Here is a 17,889-nt window from a genome sequence, read left to right as displayed (position 1 = left end):
TGAGGTAATATTTATAATTAATACATGATTAGATTATGCATTTCATTACAGCCGTGCCTGTGGAAAGCCTGAAGAACCTTCTTACATTTTGTTCCTTTCTTCTATTACTGTGTATAATTTATGCAGGCTTGTATTCACCATCGTATGAGTCTAGCCTCTCGCCCGGTCCTCTGTCGCCCAGTCCTCTGTCGCCCAGTCCTCTGAACTACACACTTGCTGTTGCTGCATAGACATTTTCTTGTCTACTTTCTGTTTTATTGCAGATCATTAATTACTGCTGTGAATACAGATACAAGGCAGAGCTAGAAACCCATAAAAATAATATTTACTGTCAAAATGGCAAACAGTAAAACAATACTTTTCACTGCAACATTATTTATGCAATGCCAAAATATATAAAAAAATTAAAATAGTATCTAGAGGAAAAGGAGATGTCACACCCCTAGGAAGTCCCAAAATAATTGTTATGGCAAATTGCTATGTGAAATTTAGTACTGTCAGAGGTTGTCTTAATTTTATTTTAGCAATTTCTATAATTTTTAATTATAGGCACAGAATTTTGCTGAAAATTGGTAATCATGATATAAGGAATCATTTGCCAACACAACATGTAGTGTTACAATATATAATTTATGTGCACATATCAGTTCTAGTACTGAAATAACAGTGTAATACAGGCCACCTATCTGGGGGGTATTGCAGCCGATATCGTGGACTTCCCCATGTGTGACCCTCAGTGCTCGATAAGAGTCAGATATGAATTGGACATGTTGGTAAATTCAAATTAATGAGTAGATTTATCAGACCTTCTAAAAAGGAAAGTGGAACTGTTGCCCACAGCAACCAATCAGATTCTAGCTATCATTTATTAGAATGTGCTAGAATCTGATTGGTTGCTGTGAACAAAACCTTTACTTTCCTTTGACTCTTTCTCAGAATCCACCATTGTTTTGATTTCCAGCCTGAATACATTGGGCCAGATTATGGAACCCGTGTTCCATCAGAGCAATATAGGACAGTTTTCTCAAGTTAATATTAAGACACTGTTGTATATGTAGTACAAATGGTAGCTGTGATAGAAGATGTAAGATGTTATTTTAGAGATCAGTTTGTAAGCACTTTAATTCATCTCCCAGTATTTCTTTACCCCATAATCATCCCTCGCTCTGTAAAACAATTCATATGCAATAATATACTGGATACATCAGGGAATAATTAGTTTAAGACCTGGAGACAGCGTGATGAACAGCTTCTGTAGAGTTGGCATTATTGAGAACTGACAGACTTGACACAACAAGGATATAATTAATATATAATTAAGCAGCAACATTACTGACATGCTATAAATGCGCAACCAGTCTGATTTTATATAAGACGCTGAGTCAGGCGGCCTGTTCCGTGTGGAATGAGTCATGTGTTCTGACCGTCGGGTCACTAGAAACTAGAAAGGGTGGGTAAGACCGCGCTTCCTTCAGGGTAAAAATGCAGCCACAGAGATGAACCTAAAGGATAGTACAGAGAATGGAAATAGGTTCTGGGCGCATAAAGAATATGGAATAAGTGGGATTTATTCTCGATATAGTACAAACATAAATATAAACATATTCCGGCCAGAACAAGTACATGTATTAAAATACTGAACATACTAAATCGTACAACATAGAATTCGCAATTCTGGCAGGGGTGTATCTTTGCGATAAAGAACGTGCCTTATAATGAGTTATGTGTAACAGAAAGAAGTCTCATAAAAGAATGCTTGAAATGCTGTCGGAATATAGATTGAGGTCAGTATTTTAATACATGTACTACTGACATCACAAGTGCCTCAAAGTTCCAGTGATGTCAGTAGACTCAACATGCTGCATTCTTGTTCAAAAACCAGACGATCTAATAAAACACCTTAATTTAAGTAAAAACGACATTAAAATTCAAAATATAAAACTTTGTATACAAATTTGCGCATGCGCCGTTGGTGCTGAGGTGTCACATTGGCCCAGAGCAACATTATCCTTGTGTAATCCATTACAGGCATCCAAATAATGCAGAATAATTATTGGAAGATGAACAATCATATCACATGAATGGTACATAGTATGAGACATAATGTAAAGGCCAGAACAGGATTATTATTATTATTATTATGTGAAAAGTAATTATGCTAATTGGTGCTAGATTGTTTTTACCCACTTTTTTTTTTAGGGGTAAAGTAAGGCTGCTGGTTTTTTTTTTAAATCCAGTATTTTTATTGAAATTTTTTAAGATATAAACATACTAAACAACAAAAAGAAAAGAAAAACAATCGCATACATATCGGAATTAAATGACGGAATTTACAAGATTACATTAAAGCATAATAATAATAAATATGCTATATTCATTCAGGATCATACATCGTAAATGCTTATACATAAGTATGTTACACATGCAGGGTTTATTACATGGACTCAGATACTTATTATAAGAACTGCGGTAGCCATACATTTAAGTAGATAGAGCATCTGTACTAGATGACATAGGATAGAATGGAGACTCTAACCATCTGTACCATATATTCTCAAATTCCTTCAGAGCCTGTCTGCTAGTATAAACAAATCTCTCGTGCCTTATGGTGGTATTGACCAGTGCCTTCCAATTTTTAACCGTGGGACTCGTCTGGGCCAACCACAGCCTCGCTATACAGACCTGCTGGTTACTGAACATACATTGGTGCATAATGGTCTACAGGCCGTACGACACATCCACAATCTCTGATAGGTATTAAAGAAGTCTATGTGCTAAAGAGATGGATTATCCAATCCTTTATCTGAAACAGAATCATCTTCACATGTGGACAATGGGACTCTTAGGATCCTTTGATACCACTCTCCGGTGGTTTTATGTGTAAGGCTGTGGATGGGTTCCTGTATGAGACTGCAGCCAATACCATGCACATTATAGGCCCGATTAATCTTCGGATGTAAGCACTGCTGCTTACTGTATTTTCCATAAAATACCTCTGCACATGCTGAGGAACGGACTGTAACGATACTGGTGATATTAACTGAAGCCCAATAGCCGAGTAGATATCCAGAGAGTAGTCAGACGTTTGCCGGGTCGGTACACAAGAGGGTAGTCACAGATGCAAGGTAGAGTAGCAGGAGCTGAGCAAGCAGAATACTCCAGCACATGTCTGATCCAGGAAGTGCCATTTATAGGCCCAAACAGGACCCAAGATAGTTTCTCTATGATGCCAAACTGGCCATCTTGGATAAGGGCAAATCTAAGGGCAAGTCTGCAAATACAGAGACCTCTAGTGGTCGGAGGTGCAAATGTCAAAGTAATTCCTTACACGGACCTTACACCAATGAACGCAATTGGATACAATTAATGTCCGTACGCAAATGACACTTACCACTGTCTACGACTTGAAGGGTGGAGCGGGGGAGGCAAAGAACGGACGGACGTAGTCAATGTACAGTAAGGGCAACACAGATGGGGCCGATTCAAGTCCCGGGTTTCCCTTAAGCACGATTGTTTTCAGACGTATCATTTGCTTCACCTCCACGGCAGGTGAAAGTGCCGACTGAGAGTGATGACGGACACGGCCTTGTACACGTATGTGTGCCACTATACAGCACAGAACATGTGTATGCAAGTTAGACTATAGAAATACATTGTATGTACAGAACGCATCAATAACATTTTGATTTATGTAATTAATGTAAACAAAAATATAATTTCTTTTAAACCAACCATATATTTATTAATGAGAGTAGTTCAAATAATAGGCAGGTAGTTTTAATGACAGAGCGATGACAGTAAAAATGCTGGAATAGAGCAATCCTTGTATAAAACGGGTTCGGTACGAAATGATAATTGTGTTTGCGTGGATTTCCTCCGGGTGCTCCGGTTTCCTCCCACACTCCAAAAACATACTAGCAGGTTAATTGGCTGCTATTAAATTGCCCTTAGTCTTTCTCGGTCTGTGTGTGTTAGGAAATTTAGACTGTAAACTCCAATGGGGCAGGGACTGATGTGAATGAGTTCTCTGTACAGCGCTGCGGAATTAGTGGCACTATATAAATAGATGATGACGATGAAAGTATAAGCTCTGAGGCTTCAGGTGTGATTCTGTCCAGGTTACTAGTTGCATGGATTTTGTATACTTTCTTCAGGTTCATATGCGTTTCTTTCAGGCCTCCAGGTTCCTCCCATAGTCCGTAGTCATATTAATAGGTTAATTGGTCTTAATTTATCTGAATACTTGTGGCAGGAAACTTAGATTGCACACTCCATGGTGGCAGTGACTGACGTGACCAAACAGAGTCTTCCGCTTGCAGAGTGCAAAATAGGTGGGTGCTATATAAACAAAAGGATATAAATAATAACGCACTCAATGCAAATACAAAAAGCAGATTCTTTTAATACATTCCAGGTGTAATCTGACGTCAGTGCGCACTGAGCCGGGTTCTGTTTTCAGTTTGTTGGTCCATTTCCGCTTTTCCCTGCTCATAAGCCAGCTGCAACTTTTGAAGTCCTCTCGCCATAAACGCTGCCCGTTCATCGCCTCCAAACTCTACAATCCACTTCCTAAGCTCGGGGTTGGAGCTGTGCGTCTTATGTACGCTGACACAGCCAGAACTTACTGACAGGAGCCCAGACTGAGGCAGTGCTGGAAGAGCTGGTGAACTGGGCTTCTTTGTTCCTACAGACACAGGGAGAAAAACAAAGAACAGTTGGCTCGTAGGTGTGCAGAATAAAAAAACAAACTAAAAAACGAAATAAAAACAAATATTGGTGGGTAATACCTAACATGCTACTGTATCATTCTTAGTAGTACATTTATAAATAGCATTAGACTACACATATAGACTGTACACTATGTTGCAAGCAGCAGTGTCTAAACTTTTAACTGGTTTTTTTTTCCGTTCACCCATGTGTACGAACATTAAGACCACAAGGGGGCAGTGTCCCATTAGAATGCACAGTGGTCATTTACAAGATGCAAACTGGGTACACACTACAGAATTTTCCACCAACTTTTTATGAATATCGATTTTACATGCGATCGATGGTCGGATCGCTCGGTCCATGGACTGCATACACACCAGCCTTGTTTAGGACGATAAAGGGAAGAGCGGACATCCCTTTAGCGACTTTTTACAGCCATGTTGTCGTGAGCAATGACTGTAATTTCGTACTCACTGTTGTGGATCGGTTGGAAACTTATACACACTACACAACGGAAACGAGATTGGAACGAAAATATTTAATGTTAGGACCAACCAAATGAGGCGACAATTGTACATTTGGGCAGACTTTCGACCATCGTGTCACAACACACACTGACCCGACTTTTGAACGAACAGTTGTATGTCGGCTGATTGAGCCGATTATTGGAAGAAAACCGTGTAGTGTGTACCTAGCTTAAGGCTGGGTACACTCTACAAGGTTTTCACACGATAACCGTGTCAATCACACAATAAAAGTTCGATATTGCTTTAGTCTGTACGCTTCAACAATCACGTTTTATCGTCCCAAAGCTCATCGTATCGTTTGATTTTATAAACAGACTAAAAATCTCTATACAGGCAAATCCTGCAGTGTGTGAGCACTCAGGACCGGCAGTGTCCATAGATCTCTATGGAGTGTGCAGAGTCACAATCTTTTTAGCCGATGGTTATGACAGATGAAGAGCACAGATTTGAAGGTAAATCTTGTAAACCATGTATAGTGTGCACACAGGAATCGGCTGCTGATCGGAACTTTCAGTTGTTGGTAAAATCGTTAAAGATATCTCATCTGGAGAAATCTTCTGTAGCGTGTACTCAGTCTTAGGCAACATATCTGTAAATCAGCATTTATGCCTAATATTTGTACAACTAAGAGTCACCATTAAACACGCCATAACTCTCATAAGCAGAGGAAGAAATTATGGAGGGGGGAAAACATATTATAATCAGATTATTAAATATATACTCAAAAAGTGTACAAATGTCACACAATCCCTAGAGAATAGTCAGTCATTTACAATTCCTCCTTAAAAATGCGTCTGATCTATGCATATTTGTAATCTTTATGGTTTTATTTAGGTGTTTTGCCAGATTAATCTTGTGCCGGATACGCTTGTCAGCTACAAATACGTGATAAGAAAGCCTCTCCCGCTGGTGTCACCCCAGGCTCACCCCGTATGAACCTCATTTACATTACATTGATTAATTGAAATTTAAAATGCAATAATACTTTATTACTGTTATACTGTGAATATACTTGAAGATGTATAAACAGTCACATCTCTGTTGTACCTGACAGCTGGGAGAGAGGACTGGAGCTACAAGACGGCGTAGAACCTCGATCTCCGGCAGAACTTTTAACATTACAGGAAACCAGCTTTTCGGCGCGTGGAAGCTGAAAAAGAAAATAACTATAAAAATAGAGTTCTAGTCCCAAAGTTCTTAATACACAACCCACAAGGATGGGAACGTAGTGAAGATTTTTACTGTCCATGAAAAGTCTCTATATGGTATGCTGAACATATTGACCTAGGAATCAGCCACAATCCATTAATTCCTCTATACTTTCTATATTAATGTTCACCCCTGAGGCTGAGGGCAACGATCTGAAGGTTAGAGAAATGGAATGAGTGGTGGGATTGAAGTGTTTAAAAAGTGACTCATGATCCTTAGATTGTACGCTCCTTTGAGCAGGGTCATCTCTCCTCCTGTCTTCACCACTTTTTTTTAACTACCTAGCCCTCCTCCTCGAGGACCCTCTTCTCCCCCGTCCCCTCCCTCCTCTCCCCTCTGGGGGTTTCCCTGTCATACGTGCCCTCCCTCTTGGGCTCCGTCGTATGCGGACCTTCACCTCTCCCGTCCCCCGCCCCTAGCTGTGCTTTGAGCTCACTGAGTTACTGTGCTTATTGTTTACTGTACTGTGCTGTCTCACCTCGTATTGTAATTTTGTTTGTCCCTGTACGGCGCTACGGACACCTAGTGGTGCCCTATAAATAAAAATTAATAATAATAATAATAATGATGATGCTGATAAAAATCCCCCTCCAAAAACCCATATCCATAGTCTGATTGTAGGAGCTGGAGAGGAGTCTGTTCGTGGCTGAGTTTGTCTTACTCCCACCTTTATATTTTGCAGACTATCTCAAATTAAAAAGCTGCGTAGACACTAATGCAATTATCGTACCAATCACACAATAAACAACTGTTTGGTCAGATATCGCATCAGTGTGCACACGCCCACGATCATGTTTTATCTTTACCAAAGTACATTGTATTGTGTTGATTGTGTTTTCTAAGCTTCCTAAAAGTCACGAGCAATGATGGAACAATGCCATGTAAATATGGAAGTGTGTACACAGTCACGAAGAGCAGTGTAGACAGATATCTGTACAGTTTACAGAGTCACAATGGTCATGACAGATGAAGAGCACAGATCTGAAGGCAGATGGTGTAGGTGTGTACACAGGAATCTGCATGCTCATCTGGACTTTCAGTCGTTGGTAAAATAAAAGATTCAAGATTAAAACCTTACTGCATTTTTCTTACATGCTTTGTTTTTACTTTGGAGAACGACTATTCTCTTATATTTTAAAATGAATTGTGCACCATTAAACATGTTGTACTCTCCTCCCCCAAAACCATCGAGTCCGAGGTTGCAGCCTAATCAGCCTGCTGGACATTTTTATTTATACAGTCAATGGACTCTTGGGGGTAAATGTATATGTATCATGCTGCGAGTTTCTGACGAGTTTGAAAAAAAAAGTGGAGATGTTGCCTATAGCAACCAATCAGATTCTAGCTGTCATTTTGTAGAACGTACTAAATAAATAATAAACTAGAATCTGATTGGTTGCTATAGGCAGCATCTCCACTTTTTCAAACCTGACGGAAACTTGCAGCTTGATACATTTACCCCCAAGAGTCCATTGACTGTATATATAAAAAACGCCCAAAGAATGTTAACATCATATAATAAACTTTTACAGGACACTTGATTGCTACCTTGGAGGAGTTCAGGATTTACCTGGTCGGCCACTTTAGTTTTGTGCCTGCCTTTCTGTCTGTTACGGTCAGCTTTGGCCGGGTGGTATGGAAGGTGGTGTATCCGGTCTAATGGCGGAAGTGTAGCGTCTTTGACCTCCTGCACAGAGCTGCTAAGACTCGCTGTCACGCAGGCCCGGCACGCAGCGCACGTCCGTGGTCTGAGGCGCTGTTCTGAATGCCGGGATACAGACACACGGTCGCTACAACAAAACATACTGGGAGTTAGCACAACACAAGAGCTGGTTACTTCCTTATAGATCAAGGTAAAGATGGATTACATAGGGCTATAGAAATTACCCTAAAAAAGCTGCAAAACATATGTGGTGGCTCCTGGGAATGGGTCTGTCCTGTACAAAACATCAAATTATGTCCAACTTCAGAGAAGGGCTCAGACACCAGCGGTAAATGTACTAAGCTGCGGATCCGCCAAATCAATGATATCCGGCGATTTGACGGCCATATTTAAAACGTCAATATTATTAAAAGCAAAACCAGGCGAGTTTTGCCTTTAATAAAATCGCCTTTATAAACATGGACGTCAAAAAAAAATAAAAATCCCCGATTTAACGAACCCTCAGTTTAATACATTTACCCCAGAACTGCTTTATTTATAAACTTGTGCTCTTTTTTGGTGGCTCCAGACAGAGAACCCCCCACCCACATACTGCTAGCTTTTTAATATACACATAACCACGTTTTATGCCATATATGTTTAATACTGTTCTTTATGGCTATAACTGACTATCCCAATATAGAACAAAGTCACCCAATATTTCTTTCATGTATCTAGAATGGAAATGCAGAAAGACATGAGCATTATACTCACAGGGCCTGATTCAGTAAGGGACATAAAATCTAATTTTGTGCGTACATTCTGCACAATTACTCAGCGCAGGCCCAGAACCGCGCCATACGCCAGAGAACGCAGCCACGTTCAATTCATTTTCGAGCGCAAAGGTCCCTTACGACTTCAGGGGAGGGAACTGGGTGGGGATGGTGCATTTGCCTGTAGCCAATGTACAGTAAGGGCGTGCCAAGCTTGAGCTCACACAGCAGCGTCCGATTCAAGCTCCTGCCCCAGGAGCTTGGGCTACAGGTCTAGTCTAAGTGCTGATTACTGGTGATGACGGCTGTGTATACATGCTAGGACATGTGTTTGCAATCAGGAGCAACTGTAAACATTTATTTTAAGTACAGGAGACATTAAGGACATGCTAATAAATATATTTCATGGGAAAAAAAAAACCATAAAAATCCCCCAGACTTTTATAATTTTTAATGTTTTATCATTGATGCCTATATTATTAACAGATGACATTAATAGATTTTTTTTTTTTTTTGTGCGTTCTTTTGTCATTTTATATTCCACACAGGAATTGGACGTGGACAGGTGGAAAACCTGTGTGTAAGTCATACTTACCAACTTGACAAAGTTGGTTTCCGGGAGAGGTGGGCGTGATGGGGGCGTGTCATTTTGGACCCGCCACCCGTGACACAATGACGCAAACGCATCATTTGACAGCGGGGGCGGGAATTGCGGTGTTTAGTATCTAATTCTGCCCACTTCACTAAGAAGTGGGCAGATCCGGGATATTGCCACACTCGCCCGGGAGTCCGGGAGACTCTTGCAAAATGCGGGAGTCTCCTGGACATTCCGGGAGAGTTGGCAAGTATGAATTAAGTCCCCAAACCGAATATAGAGCCCATCCGTTCTCCTTTTCCCTGTACAATAACATTACATGAGAATAATACGACAATACTGCCCATAGACACTACAGAACAGCAGCTCGTTCCTTTACGACGTGTGACCACCGACAGGTGCGCATACAAAGTATTTCACAGCGGCCTGTAAGACGGGTACATACAATGCCCCTTACCTGTACTCCAGATTTGTCACCGACACGTGATTAGGGTCTGTTTTCCTGCATTCTCTGGAACTATACGGCCCGTAACACTTCAACAGCTGCTCAATTGATGTCCGGTGAGAGTAAATGTGGTTTGAACCTTCTTCTTTCTTTGACATTCCTGCAAATAAAATACTAATAAATAAAACACTATGTGGACACTATTATTTTAGAAAACTGCAACAGGAGCCATATAAAATATCACCAGATAGCGATATCTATTTAGCTTTAGGTCCATGTTCAGTTACTAAAAGACCATATACATACACATTTTAAATCAATAATAGTAAACAAAAGACATATAAAGGTAAGTTTCATCATGCTTCAGGAATATAACTACATAAACGACAAATAAACAATTTTCCTGTGAACTTCTCACTTCCAGATATAATCTTTTTTTTGGTCTCTGGTAAGCTTTAGGCTTTTTTGAACTCATGCCGCACAATAATACACCTTAGAAGCAGTTTATATTCTCATTTAATTCTGTTATGCATAAAATAAGAAAATGTTGAATATGGTGTTATAGGGACAAGAACAATGCACTTTGATATGCAGTAAAAGAAGGTGCCTGTCATCGAGTGTCAGAAAAGTATTTAGAAGTTGCTTACTGAACGCTGCCATATTTCTTCTCAAGTCCATCTTATATTTCAAGTCATCGATTTGAAACAATAAACCCCTCCATTACCATATTACAACTTACTTTTTTCATCATCTTTACCTGTATTCATGTTTGATTTGTTTTTAATCAAACAGAGATCTGTGGAAAGTTTCCACCGTCATATAAATTTCTCTATATCAGTATGTGAAGCAAAGAACTCACCACTCTGAGACACATAACAGACCCAGTGAGCAACCAAAGATTGTAGAGTTGATGCAGATCAATAATAAAATATACTCTTACATGTATAAAAGATTGCCTCTTATGCATCGTTGACTATTCTCCTGAAATGTATCGAAATCCCGGAAGAGAAGGCAAAGATTCCACCCTCCTAGCGCCCCCCCCCCCCCCAAAAAAAAAAAAGTTAAATAAACTGATGGATATAATATATGTTATTATACCTTACCCTCTTCTCTAGAATACATTTATTTTCTGAGCGAGATAGAAATAGCCCTATTAATGTGCGCTACTTGATGAGTAAGTTTGCAGTTGCAGGGGATACTTTGTCCTTGTGGGGTTATTGACGGAGGATGACCCCATTAACATTTAGGGTGAAGCAAAAACAGCTTTTCACCCTTTAATCCATTCATTTGGGCGCATCAAGAAACTACAACAAGGAGGAAAGGGGACGGTCCTGGGAAAACAGGGACATGCTGGACCTGACCCATACATTGCAACATTGGAAAACAGCTTCCAGGAACACTGCAGCTCACTGTAACATGGGTTATATAGGTTACTACTATAATATGTATCAAGTTGCAATTAATTTTGCATTTTAAATAATCACCATTAATACATTTATCTAAGATTTGCTCATTTAAACTACATTCAGCAACCATAAGAACCACCTAATCCTGCACTGGGAGGGACAGACCCTGGGAATCACTAGACAGTGGCAATGTGTGCATGGCCAGCTCTTGTAGAACTGCAAGTCCCAGCATGCCCTTCCTGAAACACTACCAGCACATGCTGGGATTTGTAGTTCCACACAGCCCCTGGTGGTCTGAGCCCTATGTGCAGCTCTTACCTGGCAGTGACCTCTGCAGACATCTCCTGCCCTCCTCTCCCACCAGTCCACCGACCTGAGTGACATACCTGTGTGTGACCACCGGCCAATCAGATGTAACCCAGCGAACTCATCAGCCAATGGCAGAGCACACTGCTGTGGGCGGGTAGGTAAAGGCACAGCTGACTGTGATTGGCTGCTGAGCGCTGCCATAGCATAAAGGAGAGTGGGCGCGGTAACAGGTGCAGCTGGACTACATCTCCCATGATGCCTTGCGCTTCAGGGCACAGTCTGCTCACACTGAGTCCCTGCTCTATGTCCTGCAGCATTACCTTAGGGATGTGTCCATATTGGATGCACAGTCTGCAGAGGTGAGTTTACCTGGATAAAAGAGGAATCCCCTGAACCCTAATGGTGACATTATCAGGGGTGAGTGTTACACCCCCAATTCCATAGGGCCAGGTTGTCATTAAATATCTTAAATATATTACATTATGTGACACTGCTGCAGTTCTGCATCTAGAAAGGTTTGGGGAATATATATAGGGGAATAATATTCACATTTCTCCAGAATATGGCTCTCAGGTTCACACAGACCACTTGCTGCTAACAGTTCACATCCCACCCCCTGCAGGGAAATCTTCAATATATTAGTCTCCTATAAATGCAACAGAAATTGCATCCTGTTAACAAGTGTCACACTCACACTGAAAATCCCCAGCACACTGTGATCCAGTAAAAGAGCTGACATTCTATATAGGGAGGAATTTAATTAGTTAAAGTTATTACCATTATTATGGTAATTTTAACCCGGCTGCAAGCAAAAAGTTGGCGTTGAAACTACAGTAATAATAATGCGCAGGCTGCGTTACGTTTACCAGTAACGTGGTCAGTTGAATTCCCCCCATTTGTACATAGAATGTAGGAATCTTTGTTACACACATTTGCAATGAAATGTCAGGATCACCCTATTAGTAGGACCACCGGTTCATGTCACTGCTAATAGGGTGGTCCTAACTTTGAATAATATGGTCAAATAATATGTTTTTAAATTAAGAGTTTTTAAATTAAGAGCTAATTTAGCAAGAGGTAACCTCAGGAACCTCCAAAATGGCAACAACGGACCAGCATTTGCTGTCAGCTATTGGCCCCATACGTGCCTCACAGACAATACAGAAATGTTATTTTAAGAATCCGGGGGGTAAATGTAAGCTGCAATTTTGAATTTCCAGCGATTTTTCTCGGGCGAGTTTAAAATTGCCGATTTATTAACCAGCGATTTGATGTAAAATTGCCGGAGATGCTTCTTTCAAAACCATCAAAATCGCTACAAATCACTGTCTCTATGTTTTCCCACTCTAGCTTTACAAATCGCCAAATGTGTGAAGCAGCGGTTTTGCAAACTCGCCCGAGTTTGATTTCAAAATCGCCAGATACAACACGCTGCTTTCTATAGGTGAGATTGGCAAACACATCACTCTTACACTGCAGGGCAGTGTTCATATAGCTGGAGGCACAATGTAAGTTTCAAAAGCCCATCTTTGTTTTTGTAGAGGGGCAAAAATTATTTGGAATTCTCTTACGGTGGACAATTTATTTTATAAATAAATTAGTGGCCCAAATTTAATTATAGAATATATGGAAATGTTTTTTTTTTTTACTCTTTCATCAGCAGTGGGACAATAATTATATTTGTATGATGTGAAAACACTTATACACTTGTAACAATATTTCCAGATGGTGTCAACATTTCAATTACATTTTTGATGCACTAAAAGATGTTGCATTTTATAGGCATGATTAGCAAACAAATCAGCCGATGGTCTCTGCAGACTACTAACGACTATAAAAAGGGACCCAATGCCCATTACTCTGAGGGTGCTTGAAAATGTTTGGAAGTCTTTGGTGTTTTGCAACAACATTTAATTTTGGAGTCCGTACCGACAGAGAGAGAGAGGAACACCCCAGCGCCAGGCTCCTCCTAGGCTGCGCAGGCCACAGGTTTGTTTTTTTTTTTTGTGTGTTTTTATGTGTTGTTGCAATCATCTACATAAATTTATGTTTAAGTGTAAGCAGTGGCTTTTTTTTTTGTAAGAAAAAAAGGTGCCGGAACTCACATCACGTAGCCAATCACTGTACACATACACGTCAGGTGTGTAATGGTCACCGCCCGCAGTCATCTCTCAGCGCCCGACCACACGACCAGTTACAGGCTGAGCAACACCGCAAGCCGAGCAGCGCCATCACAACCAGCGTGGACGTAGTACGCATGCGTTGGACTCGACACACAAGCAGCCTGCATGCACCGTTTTAATGATTTACCACTGACCTGCAACGCTCGACAGGGCAATTCAAGTCCACGTGGACCGAACATCAAATGTTCAAAAGTTACTTTTAAAACTTGGAAAATCTGTCGAAAAAAGGTGCCGGAACTCCGTTCCGATGAGTTCTATGACATAAGTGAGTGTAAGTGATTCTGTATATGGGTGTCAATCCAGGTTTATTACACCTCTGTCATAGAGGGTTAATAGGACATACCTTTTGCCTTTAGAAGTCCGTATTCATGTGCCTTTATACATCAGGTGGTGTCCTTCTCTATGCCCCAGGTAAGGTGCTGTGGTGCTGCGTGCTGCTTAATCTGGGCCTAAACCAAAGTACACCCCTAACACCAGCTATATAGAGTAACGAACCATATGAGCTCATTCAGCAGCTGATGTTCATATACAGAAGGGGGGAGGCAGATAATAGTGGATCATCCAGACTTATATTTCAGGTGTGAATGGTTTTAAAGTCAGTGTAATTATTGTGTAGTTACCAGTAACCTTGTTTGCAATTAGTGTTGTTGTCAAACCAGCATCATTGTGAACATCGTACGCAAACACCATTAATCTTATTTTTTGGGTATAAGTATGTTTGTTGAAATAACCATTTAGGCATTATTGAATGTTAAAAACAATATAAGTGTGCCCAAGCAGACAACAACAGTGTGCATAAAGAACAATTTTATTCACTATATATATATATGTGTGTGTGTGTGTGTGTTAAAAAACCCCAGAACTAACAGTCTGTGTTCCAAAATAAAAAAGGCACTTTGCCATAAATGCAATACAATTATTTTATTTTTATTTTTTTTAATCTTTTTTCCTTGGCTGCTGGCTCTGCAGTCTTGTCCTGGCTGGTGGTTTGCGGTTTGCCAGCCCAGATCCTACCACTGATAGGAACAGGAGTAGCAGGCAGTGATGGGCTTGTGGTTGTGCAGGTAACTGATGTGGAGGGTATCGGTAGCCATGCCAATTATTGGCCACACACTGTTAATAAATTGCTGGACAGTTCATGCAGAGCCCCCCTCAAATTACTTAGTCCAGTGTTGAACTGAATACGGCTGGCATCGATCTTTTCAGTGTGTGCCCATACCCTGCGGATGTCCTGCATATTTCGCAGGCAGTAGAATCCTTTTGTCAGCTATCGCTGAATCCCTTTCACCGAGTCCTGGTGGAATTGGACCAAATTTTCTTGAGCCCTACTGAGATGCTGAATGGCCTCAGCCAAGTTGGGCACAGGAACCGGTTGAGGTTGTGCAGGTGTAGAAGTGGGGCCCGCACAAGCTCCACAACCTCTGTTAATGTGCCGACGGGCTGTTAGAGTATGAAATCCTCTGACTCCACATCTGCAATATCTCTTAATGAAATCTCTAACTCAATGTCTCTAATAATGGAAATATTACACAAACCCCACTTTCCACACTCCTTAATACAAACTAATCTCTCTCCTGCACCGTCACCTGCTCTGTCTATGCTCCTTAAACCCCTTTCAACTCCAATAAGGAAGTAGCGTGCTGTTCATAATGTTAGTGTGGTCAAAATCACGCAATCGAAATCATTTGCATGTAAAACATGCAACCAATCAGAATTGAGTATTGGTTTGAAAATGGCAGTTTTCAGCTAAACACGGGCGAGTTTGCAATCGCTACAAATCGCAAGAGATGAACAGCGATTTTGAAGATCAGACTAAAAATCGCTACTTGATGCATATGGCAATTTTGAACTTCAAATCGCCGATTATCTCCCGCGATTTGCGGCGATTTCAAATCACCCCAAAAAAATCACAGCTTGATACATTTACCCCCAGGAGTAAAGTGTGATTATTTGGCTGCAGTTACGTCATGTTGTGTAGGTTAGGTGCTTGGCAGACTAAGGGGTAGTTGCATTACCCACTTCACTATCGTACAAATCGCTCAGTTGCCCGTCTTCACAGCCAGGTTCTGTAGGAACCAGGGGGCATTATTGCTACATAAATAGGGAATACCCATTGATTTTTTAATTAAATAACCGCAAAACAACAACAACCCAACAGTTGACAGACAAATCTGTTTGTCACCTCGGTGTAGAAGTCGGCCTGCATTTTTTTTTCACTTGCTGCCTGGAGGTCGCCTTGTGGCGTCACAGATAGCCACGTGAGTGCTCACGTGGCGGGGAATCTGAATGAGATGCCCGGGAGTGACTACCACGCAGAATGAGGAATGGCGCTCACAGCAAGTCCACACTTTTGCATAGAAGCTGCGCTTTTTAATTCTATGCTTCTTTAGTGCAGAAAAACGCAGATTTAATTTTATATTTACATGCTATACTAGTAACTATATAAAGCAAGTATTACCTAAAGTATGTAATTGCACATTGTAGTGGTGTCCACCCAAATCATTATGTAACTAGTTGGTGAATATATATTTACAGGTGTAAATACTGCATCTTGTTCATATTTGCTGTGTACTTGTCTGTTCTCCTGCAACTTCCGGGAGACTCCCGAAATTCGGTCAGTTCTCCAGGACTCCCGATAGAGTAGATCATCCCTTCTGGATCTTGTCTGATCTTCTTGCAAAGTGGGTGGGATGAGGTGGGGACGCGATGAACTGTTGAAATGATTCCCTTAAATGATTCCACTTTCAAACAAGAGTCTCCCATATGGGCCATTACAATATGGTACCTGAGAGCCTTAGTTTGGAAGATCCAGAGATGGCTACTGTGCAGTAATACTGTTTAGTTTGGTTGCTATGGCCCTCTGCCACCTCAAGTTCCATTTTGTTATAACTTCTCTACAGGTGTGTCAGACTTCAATGCAGAAATCACAGCTAAGGAGCCCGGAATATGGTGAAACACACAATGTTTATTGCAGGATGGTACAAACGGGATGGTGTAGATATAGAATGAGGATTGCAGGGAGATTCAGAGCAACAACAACATTGACCAGCAAGGTATACAGGGAGTGGCAGATATAAGTAGAGAGACGAAAGGAAAGGCACAATAGCAGCACCTCTGGTGAACAGAGGCACTGCAGATAATACATAAAAGTCCAAAGGCCAGGAGGCAGGAGCTGACAATGTAAGCAGCATGCAATGCAGGGGGCTACAGGCAGATCCTGACAAGGTGTTCGCTCTCTGCAGGATTCAAACACTATCTGAAGCTGCTTGCTTCTTGGTGATGATGCCACACAGGGAAGAGGCAGATCAGGCTTGGTGCTGCTATTGTTTGCATTTTGCAGTAAACTGTATGAGCTGTAATTTATTGCTACAATCGCTGCACCTAGTAGTACTGTGACAGTACTACAGGCTGCCCTTCCCCATTGTTACTGCATTTTGAACAGATACAAACTCAGGAAACTGCTACTGGGATTTACAGAATCTCATACAAATGTTTTATCCTGGGTTTATCACAAATAAACACATTTATTGTATATACATCTCATATCTGTCAACCTGAGCTGAAGTGTAACTAAAGAAATGCTGCCCTCTAGTGGCTGCCATATAGATTGCAATGATAGTTTTCTACATTTGAAAAAATAATTATTTAAAAATGTTGACAACATTAAAACTTTGCCTAAACTGCCCACACATGGCTAGATTTTACTTGGTTATCTGGTCAATAGTGGAGTGAAGATCTCATACACCCATATATATCACATTGTTTAGCCTGGTTTTACTAACTATTTCCAAATATGCAAAATTTAGCATAACAAACGAGATCATTCCTGAACCATTTATGGGGATAAATAAGGTACCTTGGATTCATGGATCATTTTCTTTGGTTTTGGTCTGTTCTCAGTTTTCATATCTGTTTATTGTTTCAAATCTCTATAGTTCCTGTAGGCATTTTTATGTTTAATGGCAAATTAATGTGTGTTCTCCTCCTGCTCTATCTCATTTACCACCTGCAGATGCTGCAGTGCTTTTTCAGTTAAAGGAACCAATTTGTCCACTTCAAGGTGCAATGCCAACTTTGCGGTCTTGGTAGG

At 40.8% G+C, this 17,889-nt stretch overlaps 1 protein-coding gene across 1 annotated transcript; it reads right to left on the bottom strand.

Moving 5' to 3' along the window:
* Positions 1 to 2,550: 2,550 nt before the first annotated feature.
* On the bottom strand, positions 2,551 to 11,694 carry LOC142157897 (uncharacterized). Its single transcript, XM_075211412.1, has 5 exons — positions 11,626 to 11,694; positions 9,914 to 10,061; positions 8,017 to 8,236; positions 6,285 to 6,387; positions 2,551 to 4,684 (listed from the first exon to the last, which is right to left on the bottom strand). The coding sequence occupies exons 2-5, from the start codon at positions 10,057 to 10,059 to the stop codon at positions 4,428 to 4,430; spliced, it is 726 nt and encodes a 241-aa protein (XP_075067513.1). The 5' UTR covers positions 10,060 to 10,061; positions 11,626 to 11,694; the 3' UTR covers positions 2,551 to 4,427.
* Between the last annotated feature and the right edge of the window lie 6,195 nt (positions 11,695 to 17,889).

The sequence above is a fragment of the Mixophyes fleayi genome, chromosome 5 (genome assembly GCF_038048845.1).
Source record: "Mixophyes fleayi isolate aMixFle1 chromosome 5, aMixFle1.hap1, whole genome shotgun sequence".
NCBI classification, from domain to species: Eukaryota; Metazoa; Chordata; class Amphibia; order Anura; family Limnodynastidae; genus Mixophyes; species Mixophyes fleayi.
The sequence above is the reverse complement of the archived record's forward strand: the minus strand, read 5'-3'. Positions and strand labels throughout refer to the sequence as shown.